General features: G+C 32.1%; 1 protein-coding gene across 4 annotated transcripts in view; it reads left to right on the top strand.

Moving 5' to 3' along the window:
• The window catches only part of Eip63E (cyclin dependent kinase Eip63E), a 167,863-nt gene that overhangs the window by 92,633 nt on the left and 56,094 nt on the right, over positions 1 to 19,136 (top strand). For 2 of the 4 annotated variants that reach the window (XM_088205621.1, XM_088205623.1), the window contains exon 4: positions 7,856 to 7,897. The exons of the other annotated variants lie outside the window; for them this stretch is intronic. In XM_088205621.1, coding sequence (XP_088061747.1) covers positions 7,856 to 7,897 — 42 coding nt within the window. The remainder of the gene's footprint in view (positions 1 to 7,855; positions 7,898 to 19,136) is intronic. 4 annotated transcript variants of the gene reach the window in all.

The raw sequence follows: 19,136 nt of genomic DNA, 5'->3' as shown, positions 1-19,136 counted from the left end.
ATTAATGTATACAAATAAAAAAAACATATTTTATGTTTGTTAACCCTTTGGCTACCGAAATCCGATATATCGGCTTTCGCTACACTAGCGAGAACTGCCGGATCCGACGGCTCCGAAATCGTAGTATCCAATACATTTTCAACCGTCTGTAGGGTAATTGCTTCAGGGGTTTATAACATTTTTTCAAATATATGTTATAAATATATTATAATCATTATTTTTATACATATACACATATATATATATATATATATACATACATACATACATACATACATACATACATACATACATATATATATATATATATATATATATATATATATATATATATATATATATATATATATATATATATATATATATATATATATATATATATATATATATTCAACAGTCTGTAGGGTATTTTTACTTAAACCATTATTTAAAAATATCATATTTTATTAATTTACGAAAAGTTTTATTTACATTTTAAAAATAAATAACATATTATATACCATTGTTATTGATTCCTGGTCGGAGTTCGGCCGCTCAGATCTCGTATTTTTTAATACGTCATGCGATAATGACTCTTATTACAGCGCAAATAAGAACTAAAATAACACACAATCGCATATTCATCATTAATTAGGTCAAGTTCACTGCAGACAGCGTCGCACGCCGCGACAGCATGTTTACAAACTAAAATACACATTTTGACTTTTTACTTATTTAATAAAAAGTCCCGGCAGTTCTGGAACATTTTTCCAAAAATGCCCGGCATCCAAAGGGTTAAGAATGTTTTTAAAAATATTTTGGAATAAATTTCTTTATTTATAATTTTCGTAGTGAATATCTCTGCCTCTGAGAATACTCGGTCGCTTTCCGTTGATGTTGGCTTAATTTTGAACAAAAATTTATACAAAAGGTTTAGGTTTGGAGTCCGTCTTCCGGTTGGATGCAAAATCTTGGTTTATTTCGTCGACTTCGTTTATTCTTTTTTACTGGAGAAATATTCTGTTGATTTAATAGTTTGTTTAATTCTTCTTTGCTTGTCAACGTCATATTAATGAAATCGTCATCATTAATATCTTCATTGATTATCCTGTACTCTATTTGCGTCAACACAGTCAGTTCGAGAGCTATCCATTTCATCATTATTCATAATTGAGAAAGATGGCGAGTTTGGGTTTACGTCCCTACTATTAGCTCTAAAGCACACGATGTGGATATATGTTCGATATAATTATCATTATTTCTGTTTATATTTTCAACAAATTTATAGAAATTAAAATCATAACTATTGTATATTTATCAATCAATCGGAGTAATGATAAATATATCGAACGTATACTTATACTTTAGAGCTAATATAGATAGCTCTCGAACTGACTGTGTTAACGCAAATTGGGTCTAGTATTCGATTCCGAACTATCTAAATTTGAAAAATATTCTAATAAATCTTCACTGTTATTTAAATGTATTTTTTGGTAGCAACTTCGAAAATAGTTTTCATTGGCAGCATAATCGGGCTTTTATATAAAATGTACTTATTTATTCTTTCTTTAACTTTTTGACTTTAGCGTTGCAAACATTTCTAGTGATGAAGTACGATACGGCACAAACGACGGAAATTCCTGGATTCTCAACACATTCTTTTTTTTTTTTAAATAATCACAATAAATATGCGTTTCAAAGCTTCATAGTATAGTTGTAATCCCCGCCTTACACGAAGCATTACTTTTTTTACATGGATTTCAGATTTCGATGTGTTCCATTAGGCTTGTCCAGCTATAATCCATTTTTCATCTTCACTTACTAATCGATGCAAAAAGCTCGTGCTTTTGTCTTACAGTGATGACAAGCAGTTAATTAGATTGGTGGCTGACAATTGATGAGTCCAAACATCGTACCGCAAAATTATTCCCATGCGTTGCAAATGCCGCACCATAGTTAACTGGTTGACTCCCATTTTTTATGGTATTTTTTACCATGGATTAGTGACAATTATGACCTTCAACTTGTCATCATCAGGCTTTGAAGGATATCCGAAGGTTTTGATTTATCATCCAATGAAAAAACATCTGATCTGAATTTTTAATAAACCGTCTCTGTGTGTCAATGACATTTTTCTCGTACACATCAGCAAGTAAGCAGTGTATGTAGTAAACGCACTCTACTGTTCGCTGGCTAGGCCAAAACTGAACAGAATGTGGATAGAAAGTTTCCATTAAAAAATGGAATAGTTTTAATAAAGATGTTATTTATCAGCTCTGAGAAAAAATATTAGCGTCATAAAAATGCATTGATCCAATATATGAACTTTCAAAAATCATATCCCGAGTTAGTAATCGCATGGAGAATTTCCCCGTATATTTTTTATATTAATTAACTAAATATCTGTCACAATCACACCTTATTTTCAAATTAGTTTTTAATTTCGTTTATATTATACGTGCCGCAACTGATTATCACTAGCGTCTTCCCTCTCATTCATTTAACTCCGGTGAGTGGAAACGGCGCCTCGTCTCAAAGAAATGGGGTCGTATTTGCATTATCGAAGTCGAGGGAGAAAACATCGGGGCATTGTTTGAACGGCGAGGGTTAATTGGACGCGAACAGGGCCGGCTCCGGGTCGAGCAAAAGACGGGCGCAAACTTTCGACCCGGGCCAATTTGTCGGTGCGATTAAATTCACAGCGCTTTGGACGATTTGGCGGTGGTCCTGTGTAGGAGGGCTCAAGTTGTCGGACGGGCCGGGATTGTTGTCTTCCGTCGGACGGTTTAAATTTAGCGGAAAGCCGTCAAAAAGTACCCGAGGCAGAAAATTCTCATTAAGCCCGCCGAGAGGTAAATTCCTTCCTCATATTGAATTATGGCAGCGGCGTTAAGAGGAGGAAGAAAGTCGCGTTCCATCATAATATGATATGCGCGTCTTTCTCCTACGGTCTATTTCTGACGAGTGTCCTCGCGAATGGGCGCGATATTTATATGCTCTGTGTGTATGCGAGTGTTTCGCGTCGCGAAAAACAGCAGTTCTAAACTTCTTTTGTAGCAATGGAACTGCATTTTGTGACAACGCATTCGCAATCGAAAGTAGGAATTTAATTGATGTGCCTCAGTACATTCAGTACCATTTGCCCAAAGGCGTGTATAATTCAAAATAATGGCGTGGTTTTAAAGCGCCTGTCATGAAGCTGTGAAATATTTTGCTGTTTGAAATCCTACTAATTTATTAATAAATATAAATTGTATGTATTTTATATTGTAATATTGAATTGAAGTCGTGTCACGATGAACCAAATACGCCGTATGAATTTCTACTGCCCTGGCTTACGTGTCAGTTTTTTTAATTATTTTATTGATAATTAATTATGTTAATTTTGATGATGATGTCGAAATGTGCCAAAGTAGCTTGGCGTAATATACGACCGTAATGCCGGCCATTGTTATTAAAAATTACAAAGGCACAAGTTGCTTGTGTTCCTGGCGATATTGAAAAGTTAACATTTAATTTTTGTCATTTTATGAATGCTATAGAGTGGTAATAATTTTAAACGTTATATACCTAAAATCTTGTAGTATCATTTCAAAGCATAAATGAGAATTTTTGCGAGAGTTTCTTAGGAAGCTCGTGGCAATACGGTCGCAATTCGCTAGAACTTCGTACATCATCAGAAAGAAAAATCCACCTTCAATATATATTACATGGCCAAACTGGGAAGGTTTTGTTCTCGCCTACTTTTTGTTGTAATAACCAATTTAGACGAAATAACAATTCACACTTGTAATTTATGCAGGATTTGAACATGATGACATTTCGGGCAAAAAAAATACAATGCCACTAAATTCTAAAGGCAATATATACTAGTTTGCCGATTGAAAATATTTAATCTGTCTATTGTCACATACGGTCTGAACCGAGCGCTAATTTTTTGTAAGGCAGGCACTTGAAGCTATCGGTCGGTATGACAAAAGTCTACCGACCTGTCAATGTTTATGACTTTATCATACCAAAGTATATGTACATACATACAATGCTTTTATTGCGGACAGGATTATAAGTAATTGGTTACCTAGAACTCTATTGATGAACACTGATTTTATTTTGTTTTACATGTAGCGAATTTTTTAAACAAAATCTGCATGAGATAATTTCTATTTGTCAAGTAAAAAACTGATCGCAAACATTTCCACCACCACTATATAATGCATATTCTGTTTGTCAAAAATTCAGAGGATTCGGTGTGCTTAAAACAATATTGATTCTATTATTTGTGGTAAAGGTAGAGGTTTATAATCTAAAACAGAGTTTAGGAAACCCAAGGTCCTCAACTGAAAACATATTCGATTATCTAAAAAGTCATCAGAATAAATAATTTCCTAGATATTATTCAATAATTTACAATTAATAAACCCCGTTAAACCCATTTCCAGGCTTACTTGTTTGAAGTATTATTATACTCGTTGTTGTTTTGGGCTAATGCCTGTTTACAGTGGTAGATTCACAACAATAAATATAATTGAATTACTAATTTTAATTAGCTTATATAACGTGAAAGAAAGCCCAATTTAATTTTCTGAAATAAATGTTTTCCCTGAAGGTACTAATACGTTGATGTTTATATATATTTATGTATACACACGTCGTTTTTTAGCTTCCATTTTTCATGGTTAACGATGAAAATAATAATAAAATCTTTCATAGCGCATTACGTAAAATTTCCTTTACAGTTAATCGATATTTTTATATACGCTTTTTATGTAGCCAAATATTATTAAATACAAGTAGAAGTTTAATGATTGTTTTTAATCGCTGATGTGTTTATATTGTTACGTAATTGGAAGTGTTACATATTTGTACATCAATGAATTAATTGTTAAATGGTTTCATTAATTGAATCAACATTTTGCGTTACTAAGTATCAATATTTATAATTTGCCGTGTTTACTTTTATAAGCTGTTAAATTAATAGCTCGCTGTTACACATGCGTTATAAATTTAATACATAACTGATACGCCTGGATATATACGTCCCACACGGTGTTTAAAAGTTATTTAACGTTTCTAATTTTGCTTCATATTTTTGTTTGCCGTTCGAGAAGATTTATTCTCGGATAGCGCCAGACATCCCGTCCGTGTCATTGTTGCTGTTTTTTATCTGTGTATACATATCGGTGCTTCTCAAACGTTCAAAAGATCCATTAATTCTAATTAGTTCATCTATTTTTTTATAACAGAACTGCACAATTTTATAGAATAGTATCCACCGGAAGGCAATTACCAAATTATTTCGTTGAATAGTTTTATTATGTAAGTAACAACTGAGCTAATTTTATAAATAATGTACCGGAACGGAACTTGTTAATTGAGTGCTTCGAGTGTAATTTTTGTTTACTATATAATATTGAAAATTCAAAATTTTCGATTGCTTGTTATAATCCCTAGAACTTTAATGAAGCATTAAAGTTCTAGGGATTGTGATGCGAAATGCGAAATATTTCAACACATTTGAAAGATATATTCCGCCTATTTTCCGATATGATTCATTGAGTACGCTGGTCGTGTACTCAGATATAATGTAAATAAATCAATGATTCCTGGCCTCATGACAAAAATAGCATTTTATATATTTTTTAACATCGTAATATAATTTCTTGAATAAATAATAATAGGTATTATTATTTTCTATGCTACAAATAAATATAAAAATTAGCCACCGTTGCAACATATTTTCTAAAAAATATTTTAATAAGTCATTAAAAATATCTGCTTATAATATTTACCTGATAATTAGTCGTGTTTTCTTTGCTGCTCAGTGTAAACTTCCAGTCCAGCTCAAAAGCAATAAAATTGTGCAATCGCGGCGAAAACGCTCCATTATCAAGCTTTTCTATTAAGACTTTTTATAACAGTATTACGAGTGAGAATCGAATGAAGCACATCTAAACCAAATTTTGCCCAATAGGAGAGCGCAAAAAACAATTATCTCTTCTCAGAAGTCAAAAATCCACGTCAAAAGCAATAAAATCGCGCCGACGCCGTCGCAGTGGGAACGCTCGTTACCGAGCGTTCCCACTGCAATGGCGCCAACGCAATTTTATTGCTTTTGACGTGAATTTTTGCCTTCTGAGAAGTGATAATTGTTTTTGCGCTCTCCTATTGAGCAAAATTCGGTTTGAATATACATTGATCAGTCCTCTTATATTAGAAGTCCATAGTAATATCGGTAGTAAGGATAGCTATCATATTTTTAAAATATAGTGTAATATCGAAATACAGTCAAACTATGGAGCAATATGTGAGATGCAATACTTATTCTACCGCTTATTTTCCCGAGAGATGAATTGGCTTAGTTTGTAATTGTTTTAGAAGTTTCATTAGGTTCTTTTTTTGAACAGCAAATGGACGTTTCGCAACTGTCAAATTGATCCCCATATACATATTAGAGCAGCATATTAGCGCTCTATTAAATTATATTTTCGCTAGTAGAAATATATATCCACTGATGAAAATTAATTTGGACTTTATTTGTGAATATATAACTTAAACAAAAAATACACATTTCTTGTAACATTTATACATCGGATGTAAGTAAATAATAATAAGTATGTAAATATATATATTACTACATATAATTTTACTAGCACTTGAAAGATTGAATTTATTTTTAACCGGAAAAAATATATGTATATTTCCTGTTGAAAATGTATTCCGATATGATTTTACTGAAATGACATTTTTAAAAAAATATTTTCGGGATAGATTCGTGACTGTTTTTCCTAGATTTTCTTTTAGAAATAACCCGATGAAACTGAATGTATTATTTATAGATAATTTATATTTTCCAGATAATTTATATTTTCATTGGTAAAAATATACATCTACTGGTGAAAATGTATTCCGATATGATTTTACTGAAATGACATTAGTAATTTCGGGATAGATTCGTGACTGTTTTTTCTAGATTTTATTTTAGGATTATTTTCTAGATAATTTATTTATTTTGCTCCATTAAATCCAGTTGTCAAATTACATTAAATTTATATAATTCAGCTGGTGCTGTTTTTGATTTTTTGTTATTTCTCTGCTTCTTCCTTAGGTATTCGATATAAATTTTCAGATTGAATGTCTATATTTACTGCTACTAATTTACATTCGTTGAATATTAAAAAAACAATAAAGTCAACAATAATTTGCAAACAAATTTTAACACAAACGAAGCCGCGTCAAAAAAACTACAATAAATTCTACTTAGAAAGTGGGTGCTTTTGATGGCAATGTTCCGCTCATTTTATTTCTTGTATCTACAAAGTGGGCTGAAGGAACTTATACCTGAAATACATCAGTACATACATCTCAAACAACTGTAGTATAGTTCAGATTCATTATTTAAGGTCGTTTTACATTTTTTTATAAACATATTCTTGCTATGGTTTTTTCCAGAGTCGGGTCCCTCAATGGGACCCGGGAATTTGTCTCCTCTCGGCAGGCCTGGGTATAATTGCTCCGAAACACGCTCGTGCGTTTCGATCTTGCACATTGTTGCGAACCACATTTACATAATCAAATTCGCATATGGCGAGAGCAATTCAATTCCTGAACAAAAAATAATATAATATATGCATGATAGATATCTTTTATATTTCCTATTATTTTAATGATTTTTTTATTCAACAATAATATGGTGTATGATATCTATGTATTTGTATATATATAATATACTAAATATTATACCCTTATTTTAAGTTGTTCGAATATAATTCTATACTTGGTACTATTTTAATTGTTTAAAATTTAAAGCTCATTCGCAATTAATGTTTATCGTGTTAAATTTCGTGTCGTAACTATTTTTTTATTAATTAAATTTCAGATTCCAATTCTTCCAGTTTATTCAACATGACAGCAGATTCCAGTAAGTTTTAATGCTCAACAATAGCTTTTTTCTATGTTGTATATATCTTGAATGTAACCGTTATTGTAAATAATCCAAACACCGAACTATACTGGAATCGGATAATATTTACCTGTGTCTATGCGTATTTCCTTGTTAGATTACTATTACTACTATTAATAGTTTCCTTCCTTACCGTATTTAGCAAATTCAAATCAGCTACATCTTATTTTATGAAAAAATCGTATTTTATTGTGTAATTATTGAAACATATAAAAGGTACGATGAAAATAATCCACAGTTAAAACCCATATAAGTAACTGTTTAAATGTAAATTTCCAAAAGTCGATTAAATTTTAAATTAATACCGGTAAAATACTGGTAATTTTGGTTTTTTAAAGGGTGATTATTTATTATACAATTAATGGATAAAACAAAAAAGTAAATCATTAATGTGAGCCCTTCAAAACAAAACGTGGTTAACGTGTCATCAATTAGGGTGGATCTAATTTTGATGCAGATCACTTTTATTAAAGTTCTCTCTGATTCTACACTAGTTGACTGAATAGTTGCAAGATAATTAAATGCTATTTTTTTCTTTCTTTCTTTCGATGTTCTTCTTTATTGAAGTATGCATTTGCCAAATCTTTCGTTTTTTTTATTAGTGACTTGATTTTTTATTACTTTTTTGTTGTTTATGATTTGCTGAAGTTTGTCCTTCATTGGTACTCGATTTTTCGGCATTAATAACTTGTACATTTTCATTTAAAAAATAATGATCCCCATTTTTATTAGCTAATCCTTGTATCAGCATGATAATTTGTTTCGTTTTTAATTTTTAATATGTTGGTAATTTAATAAGGATGTAACATTTTTTACAATTGATTAATTTTCAGTGAGACAAATTTCTTCACAAGGTACACAAACGTTAAATACAAATTATTCGTCAAATAAGTACATCTGTCTTTGCTAGTTGTAAGTCAGAGAGAAATTTGTGAATATTATAGTTTAATAAACACCATCCGATCTTGTCCGCTGCAAACATAGTCACTTAATATTGCAGTTTCAAATTAAAATAGACTTAAAAATAAAACATGCGACATTTGAAATTATCGAAATAACGCATGTCCTAGAGTAGGTATTGTAACAACAATAGACTTTTGAAAATCCGGCATATATGCAATACTTTATTAATAGTAAATTAATTTCTATGCCTCCATGCAGCCTTAATATTTCATTTTTAATATTAATGTCATAAATTTATCGATAAATTATATTGTAATTATTACGCGTATCTCCATTGCCATTTCTTGATTTATATATGACACATAAAAATAAATTAATCAAACATTTATGAAGGTTAAATCACATTTTGTATGAATTTGCATAATTAGTGTATTATATGAAACAATATTATATTCAGTTATAGGGTACCCAAAAATGTCTGTTTTTATAAATTAAACAAATTTATATAAACACTGTCATTCAGGGAATGCTATGTATTCTCCATCGATAAATGCAAAGGCAAGTTTATAAAATATTTCATTAGATAAATTTATAAAATCTTCCATAGTTTAGGTAAATTTATAAGCTGACAATCAGGTCATTACTGTCAAAGTTATCTAGGTAAAAAATGATAAGTACCCCTAGTATCATATTTTAGGCACAACCTTATTCCATTGTTCAGGCATGTTTTTGGATCTTTCGTTTATAAAATACTTTTTGACGTAAAGTATTTGGAACAGTTTTTATTTCACAAACATTAATATAAAGAATCGTAAAAGAACTGTAGTCAAGTTGGCAATCAGGTCTGAGTACCCCTAATATCAGGTCATCAAGTATGAAATTTGTAAAATTGGAGCTGAAAGTTCTCCATCATCCACCACATTCACCAAATCTTGCCCCCATTGATTACTACTTCTTTCGGAATTTTGATTACTTTTTCATAGGAAAGCAATTTAATTCCGACAATGACTCTCAAGATTTTCAAGATCAGGCTTTTACACCGCCGGACTGTACAAGGCTTCCGTTGAAATGTCTAAAGTGTATTGACAATATTGGTGCATATTATACTTTAATAAATAAAAATATTCCTTGTATTTATAAAATTTCATACTTGAAGACCAAATATTTAAAAGTACAAGTGCTAAATTTCAGATTTCTGATTTCAAAATATTTTAGGAACCCGCATCAAATTAGGAAGTACTCCGCGTTATTGTTATAGTGTCACATTACTGAACGAATATAGAGCCATAGCCAGCGCACTGCGACACCCTTTTTCGAACTGAACAGCAGTGGTGAAAAGCAGCTGAATTGCGAGGTCATCCCATTCAGCTTTCCCTGCTGCGCCCTCCCACTCCATTATATGACGTATACCGAACCACCCCTACTGGTGACCTTTTTTCGCGCACTAGAATGCCGCAAAGCTCGCGAGAAAAATTCCATTTTGATAATTGGCCGCGTTGGGAACACGTGCAGAGAAAAGGATATCTGGCGAATAGGTTCGCAAACGAGCACGGCAAGGATGCTGGGGCAATTCGCGGAGCAATAGCTTTTTACGAGAAATTGAATAGCGGGCATGGTGTCAGGAAGAAATTTCATTTTGTTGCGGAAAGTATCGTCTTTCTTAAAGTTCTCATTCTCGAATTGCATGAAATATTTACGTCGTCTAATTTTGCAGCCGAGGGCGACTAGGCGCCCTCGATTCTTTTCATTGTCTTCTCGTTGCTGCTTTTTATTTTAAAGGGGTCGTGGCGGTCCAAGTGGCGCCCCAGGGACTTCTCGTTTTCCCTTTCGCCCTTTATACGGATACAGGTCTTTCCACCACTCGACCTCGAAAAAAATGGGGGCGCTTTCCCCGATTAGGACGTCGTTAGTTATTAGGTCGTCCGCGATATTTACGTTTTTTTTGTAATCCTTTCTTCTTGCAAAACAAAAGTTTGAGAAAACTGCGCTTGTCGGATTGTGAGAACTGCAATCTACTAGATATCTAAGTAATATGTGGCGATATCTAAATTTCGTAATTACTATATTGTTATAATTCCGATCAATCATTACATATTGGGTTTTCTTAAATTTTCCTAATCTCACGGATGAAAATCGTAATAAAAAAATTAATCGATCTAGTTTCTGCATAGTGACTTTTATTAATTATAAGCGTAATACTAGTTTATAATTATTAAAAAAGATGTCATTGATATACAGGCTTTGATTTCAGTCTGGTGTCTCACTACTTACTTAGTAGTTGTTGATTGTGTTGACTCCGTTGTAACGCATTGGGCTAATGCCTGTCATGTTGCAAGAAAAGATTTACAAGTAATAAATTGTACAGTACAGTAAAAAATCTAATATGATTCACAGTTCCTAGCCCAATGTTGTATTCATAAATGTGGCATTTTTATTAATATATATTTGTTTGTGTTTTGTGTTTTTTTTTTTGTAAATATTTATGCTTGATGATTAATGAGATGTAAATTCTTTCGCTGTGTTTCACATTTATCTAAGTGCTCAATAAGGATATCTATTTTTAAATCATGGCGCAACATCGAATTGCGGACAAACCATGGAGCATTTGATGCCATTTTTAACAAAGTATTTTGTTGGGACCGAAGTTTTATTTAGTACTATACTTCGTTTTATTTAACAGGGTCACTTTGAAGCTTCTCTTGTATTTCATTGGTCCGCTTTCACATACATTCCAACTATTTCATTGTCATTCCGACACTCGCAGCGCACAGACGGCTTCAAATTGTTATCGCTATACATACGTAAATGATAACGATTGATAAATTATTGATTTTGATGGCTTATTGCTTTCACTATTTCAACATAAAAAGTAGCAACATTTCTATTTTCTCTAAATTTGTATAAAATATAGAAAGAGTAATGATAAGCATTAGCAATCAAAAAAGTTTTAAAAATATTGGAAAGGCGCGAAACAAGGTGTGTGTTCCACTAAGCAACGAGAACAAGGCGACGCGCCTGCCTCATACTGCGAGAATCACGCGAGAAAAAAATATTGGTTTCGGAAGGAAAACTGTTGCTAACTTCTGTTATAGCACCATTAGATTACCATTTATTTAAGTCTACAACATAATTTAGATGATAAAAACTTTGATACTGCTAGTGAACTTAAAACATTTCTTTCTGAATATTTTAACTCACAGTCAGTCAGTTTTTCCAAATGTGGGATTAAAAACTTGTCTGATCGATGTAAGAAAGTTTTATCTGTCGATAGAGATTATTTTGTAGAAAAATATTGTAAAATAAATTTGTTATTGGAGAAATACTCTATTAAAAAAAACGTTCTTTCTTCTGAGTACTCCTAATATTTATGTTTTTCAATTTAATTTTTTAGTTTACTTTATTGAATTAAAAATAAAACAAATATTCAATACTTTATCGGGCAGTATGGCATTCAGAACTCGTGTATTCGCATTCATTTGTGGTGGCACCTTAAAACTTTTATTATAACATATAAATTAGGTTAATTGAAGGCTATCCTATCCTTGTATGAATTTGATATCTACTGTACTTTTGGACTCCATCACTCAAAACCTCGCAATTTCGCGTGTGCGAATGTCGTTATGACTCGTGACTGATGTGCGTATGTACGACACACGCGAGGGCAAATTTGAAACTGGAAACTGCCCCTAGAGCGATTAATTACGGTGCCATGATAATGTAACAAACTCCAGGTAGTACTCACCCTATCCTACATTTGTGCCGTGCGTGGTTCTCAGATATTTTCCCTCCTTTATTATGTCCGTTATGTCGTTTTTTTTTGGCCGCTCTTGGAACTCTGGGGATTTTGCTGCCTTCGGTGGAAATTTAAGAGGGATTCGCGCGGAACAAGTGTATCAATGGTTCGGAAGCTTACGCTCAAGTCTTCGATTTACGGAGCTTTAGGCGTTAGAGTCTGTTTCGACGATAATATTGTTCTTTAGTTAGTCAACTATGTGTTAATAAAAAAATCTTATATTTCCATTCTGCTATGTGGATGCTTTTTCTCCACACTATGCAAAACTACATATTGACTCTCAAGACAAATTTCCAAACAAAGGCACGAAAAGATAATGGAAGACAGAATGTTCTAAATTGAGTTGAATATCTGTTTTTGAGAATAGCATAAAGTTATTTTAATTAACATAAAATAATCAATAGTTGTACTCGGAATATCGTGTAAATTGATTCTCTCGACGGAAATTTAATTTGTATAAATATTTGTTTTAATTTGCAAAAATAATTTCAGAAAGCCTATTCTGAGATGATTAACTTTACATTAAAAGGATCGCCTTTCGCGTCCTTGTCCGAGGATTTTCGTTTGTATTTATATTTTTAGGAAGTCATCCGCGACGTTCAATTAGCGAGATGGTAAGGGATTTATGGCATAAGTTCGCAGGCCAAGGCATTCGCGAAATGGGGATGGTGGAAAAAAGAGCGGCAAATTTTGATAACGATAATAAATTAGATAGAGGGGGCGGGTCGAGAATTATGCTGTTTACATCGGAGCTTATGCCTCGCAAATTGTTTCGTGGAAATGAATTCATTAAAGGATCTGACCGAGATCAGAATAATTGGGTCGAAGTGGGAGGACCAGCTCGTTTTTCTCTTCATCGCCTCAGCTCGGTGAAATTCCACAAAGTCAATCCTTTGTTTTTGCACAAATTGGAATTTCAGAAAGGCGAAGCGTTCTGTGTAGGTTTAATAATATATCGTTCCATCTGAGTTTTCTTAGTAATATATTAAATATATTAAAAGGACATGCGAGGACATAAAAGCGACTAATGCCAGCAAAATGGCAATGGGCGCGCGGTAACCCGTATCATCGTATAAATATTGCCAAACCGACCAACTTAATTTATTTATTGTGAATCTTTCTTTACAACATGACAAGCATTAGCCTAATGTGATAAAACCAACAACTACTAAGTAGTGAGGGACCATTCTGTAAATCAGAGACATCTATTTTATTAATTAATTATAAAATATTATTATAGCATTATGAAATGTAGCTATACACGACCAAGCTCGATTTTATTTTAATTTTTCATCACTATATTCACACCTAGGAATAGGAAAATCTAGGAAAACTTAATCTGTGATGATCGATTGAATTAATAATTTTTGAGGTTTTTCGTCTGAATTACATCCGACTACAAATTGAAATATTTAGGCCCATTTCGCAGAAAATAAATAAAAAAATAATATATAATATCACAGATTGTCAACTCTGTATTAGTTTAGTGTGCGTGTTTTTTGGATAAAAGTAGAAGTTGTAGCGTACGCTGCTCTAGGGTCCAAATGGGATTCTAACTCGGGTTGTTTAGGTATGAGTCACCAACTTATAACACTGATGAATTGGCTATTGAATTGTCATATTAATATGTAATTATTTATAGACGCAACAAAATAATCTAATAGGCTATTCGTTGATTAATTAATATCTCCCCATACATCTCTTTCTTTCATCAGTAACTACAGATCAGGAAATTTTTTTTTTTGATAATTTCCAAATTTAATGTTAATAATATTACGTAATTTAGTCATTAAACATCGGAAGGTCGATTTTCATAACGAATGTCCATCTCTCTCTCTCTCTCTCTCGCGTATGCAAATTTAATTTGTTTGCTTTGCCATTATCGAGTTTTTAACCGAGCTCACGCTTTCCCCCATATTACACAATTTTCTCTCATATTCGGTCCTTTTTTAATTCATGCACCTCTGAAAATTTCCCTCTTCGCGAAAATACACCATATTTCTGGTACGTATCGATTCTGTTGTATATTATTTCATTTAAGAGCGATATATTTTCGTTGTTGTTTAGGAGGTTTTTTTGTGTGTGAGAGAAATATATACGAATGGTATATTTTCATTAAATTAGTATTGAAATTGGACGATTCGTTTATATATAGGCTAATACATTTTTAAATTAGATTATAGCTTTAAAATATTATTTTTCAACGTCTGCTGAATAAACATGAATATAATTAAAGCTTAGTCATAAAATGTTAATCATTTCAATTCAATGCAAGATGGAAGTACACAATAATTACATTTGTTTTAAAAATGACATGCCTAAAAGTTTGTATTCTGTATTATATTTAACAATATGGAGGTAATAATTAAATTTGTTTTAAAAAAATAACAAACCTAAAAGTTTGTATTTTATATTATATTTAACAATATATACGACTCTAATAAAGATCAGACGATAACTTACAGAAAGATTGTTGAGAAAACTGAAATGAAGGCTGATTGAAAGTTAACCAACCATGGCATCTATTATACCGCTCTATTCACAATAAGAAAATAATTAGAAAAATATGAATCATTGAACCCAGACGAAAATTTATACCTATAATAACTTTAGATGTAGTACGTTATTTGTATTATTTTTGATATTATTTTTTTACTACTATTGTGATACATATGTAGTTCTCCACATATTTTTTCTTCTTATTGTATATATTTTAATTTAATAATAATATTAAAAATAATGCAAAGGTGTAAAATAATAATTGTATATTATTTACAAGAGGTAACCTAAATGTGACTTGATATTTTTTCGAGTTAAGTAGCTATAGACCACATCTCTCAAAAGCAGATTGTTTTCCATTACTAAACGCAATATTACGGACTCGACAGAAATATACTGTGGCTTTAACAATTGAGCTAGCAGACCTCATTAAGTTGTGACATTTCCAAGGCTTTTGTTCTTGTTTTGGCATACAGGCGTTATAAGATAAAATTGTAGAATCTCTCATAAAATTTTACATTATTTGTTAAATCCTATATTTTTTCTGCCGACGCTCACGCGTTTATTTTAATACACGGTAAAGTTATATTATAAAGAATTATTAAATATGAAACATTTTTTTAATCGCGTTTTTGTCTGCATCGCGTAGCTGGACCAGGATTGACGTGAATAGGGAAGCGGTTGCTTTGCTCGGTGCAAGTTCAAATGAACTCTTGTGTCCCTAGTCGGGTTTTAACTGGTGGTATGATTTCAAATGATGTACGCTATTCATGCGCAAGTTGATATTGAAGAGGTTCTTTTGCTTAGCCCACTCTCAATGCATACACCATTTGTAATTTGGGATTTGACCGTTTAACCGTTGGAGTTTTTACAACATTGTAATGAAATAGCAAATTCAACCGGCTGCACTTATTTTATATAGGAGCCACCTTACAATCATTGTTGGTGCATTTGTGAAATCTCCGATCGTCGCGTAAAAATGTACTTGTCGGCAAGTCGTAAAAATTAATATAATGTTTGTTTATTGCGCTTTTAACGCTTTTTTTCATGACTAATGTATGTTCTAGAAAAATGCTCACTATCTATTTAGTATCGTTATTATTTACTTTCCAACTACCCAATTAAATCCTCATATATTTGAAAATAAAATTAAAAATAGTTACTGCAAGTATCGCAGAAATATTTTTTCGTAAAAGGAAAAACTTCCACGGTCGACTAGTAGTGTGTATAAATCCTTCAGATATATTTAGTATTTCGTCACTAATGTCATTCTTGAGTTTCTGAATTGTTTATTGTTGACATATACTCGGCTTTACATGTAGCTCCATAATATCGTAAAGTCAATGGTCGTCATATCGAGTGAACGAAATATCCAAACGAAATTAGAATTTCTTTAAATGAGTCATTCACTGATAAGTTTACTAAGAAATTTCATATCCGCCCTGGATGAGCGCAAATAAGCTACGTCCTGCTGGAACCATATGGTATGACTATTCTAGACTCTCAAAATGCATTGTGGCGATGATCTGGATATCCCAAATTAGGTAGAACATAATCATCAATTATACTGCTGCTTTCTAAGCATATCATCTAGTAAGTCCTGAGACTAATCCCTGCTTCAGAAACCATAAGACCAAGTTCCTAATTATATTATTACTATAAGTTGTTCGATATTATGCTCACAGTTTTTTTTGCTGTGTAGAATAAACATAAAAAAATATTTCGATTGGTTGTTGCACATCATTGGATATCTCAAATAAATATTACAATACCTGCAAAAAAATAAACAACACTTAAGTTCAAATTGGGTTACATATATAATACATATAGTTCGATAAAATGTGTTTTCTCGCACGGGTTATTTCCTGAAAATAATATAAAAGAAGGAAAATTTATATTGTTAAAGATAGTACGGAGCAATTTTCCGGACACAAAATCTGTTGTCTACTCATTACTAAAGTTTGTACAAGCTGCCATCATTGATGTTTTGTTATATGTTGTTCTTTTAGCTTTGGAGTGGTCTTAGTGTACATACTTATATACGCCGGATCTACAGTTCCTCCAACCACGTCAATTCATTCCATAATTTATACAACAGCTAAATTAAGCTAATAGTGCCTAAAGTATAAAATGGATTTACGATTGACGAGTGTATAGCACATGCAGTCAAACAGCTTCCGTTTTTCAACGCCGAATTAACGCAAAAACGTGACGAGGGTTACTTTCAATCCGCCGTCGATAACGACCCTCTGTGAAATTGGACCCCCGCCGCTGGACAACCCCCGTGCTCATCACACACCTGCAGTGCTATTTAACGTGTCGAATTATGCCATAAAGGTGCTCCTCAAAACTAAATCCATAAGTCGTATACAAATTTAAAGGCCATATTAAAATTTTATCCAGTTCTAAACGCTAACATAAAATCAAAATATTAGTATTTTTTTTATTGTATAATATCCACGCTGTACGGTATTGATTAAGCACGGTAATGGTTTGGTATATTGGGAAGAGTAGATAGGGACAGTGGGGCTGAATAATGGCGAGTGGGGTTAATTAAATTTGAACAACCGTCTTTCCTCAACTACCGCAGACACTCTATGTCGTGTAGTGTCGGATTACATAATCAGTCATTTGCTTATTTGCAATTCGCGCGGTAAAATTTAACAACGCTCGTATGTCATGGTCATTAGTGCCGCGCCGATAGGCGGCGTGACAAAAGACGCGTGTTTGTGTGTTGTTATGTATGGGTGGTAATACACTATTGAATTATTATGGTGTAGTGTTGAAGCGTAATAAATCTAGGCCAGTGTCACTGCCACAAGCCGTTCCAGAATCGATTGGCTTGCGCGATTATGGAGTGCAGCGCGCGTTAAAATTGTGTATCGATTTGGAAGATCGCCGTTTTGGTGCTACACAATGGAGTACGTGAGACTTTGTTGTGCAACGATTGAAGCACGCGTTGCGATTTGCATTGAATTTATATATAATGAATTTTATGATGTAAAACTTATCAACATATGCGCATTTATCGCTGGTTATCATATATTTTTTTAATGAGTATATCAACTACATGCATTCCATAACGCGGGATTAAGATTTAAAGCAAAAATAAACTCGTTAAAAGCGTAATAAAACTAATTGTGACTTGAAAACTAAGTTTTCATCTCGATTGTTTTATACAAGCGCACGTAACGACCGAAGATTTGGACGGATGTGGACTACTTGAAAATACGCATTTCAAATTAATTCATTTTTATATGTATTATCAGTGTATAAGTTATATTTTTACGAATACATTTTCACCTGTGTGACAAAATAATTGGACCAGACATTATTTTTCATATTTTTGTAGTTTCTGCACATGTAATTTAAAATAATAATATTTAGTAACACCACCTTTCTCTTTTATTATTTGGAGTACTTTTCTATGCCTACTCTCTATAGTAGTTATTATTTATTTTTGGGTCGCTTAGCCATACGTTTTCAATAATTTTTTTTCAAAATATCTGAGCACTTGTATACGATGGATTTAAGAACTGCTCAACAATTTTCTATTGAATTTATATCTTGACTAATGCTAGTAAAATTATATGCTGCTTCAAAATCAAAATATAAAACAAAATAAAATGAAATAACAATTGCGTTTGCATTGAATAATTATAGAATAATTATAGATTTCAATAATATTTTCGCACAATTCGTTAAATATAAAAATCAATATATTTTATTCTCTATTGCATTTTCATATGTAGCTTATTTACTGGTATTTTGTGTGGTATATGATGTGATATGTTTCATTTAGAAGCATTTAAAAAGCATAACACTATTTATACTCTGAATTAAATTTAGTAGTACATTTAAAAATATACTTTATATATTGTATGTGAAGTAAAAGAGGATTTTTTATACAACTTGAAGCTAGAAAATGTAACTTTTTAACGAGTTTTTTAAAGCATTCTCAAGTTTTTTTTCAATATCTGATGTAATACGAGGTAGAAGATA

Source organism: Plectrocnemia conspersa, unplaced genomic scaffold, assembly GCF_051122295.1.
Source record: "Plectrocnemia conspersa isolate PC_06_02 unplaced genomic scaffold, ASM5112229v1 ptg000002l, whole genome shotgun sequence".
Classification (NCBI taxonomy): Eukaryota; Metazoa; Arthropoda; class Insecta; order Trichoptera; family Polycentropodidae; genus Plectrocnemia; species Plectrocnemia conspersa.
The sequence above is the reverse complement of the archived record's forward strand: the minus strand, read 5'-3'. Positions and strand labels throughout refer to the sequence as shown.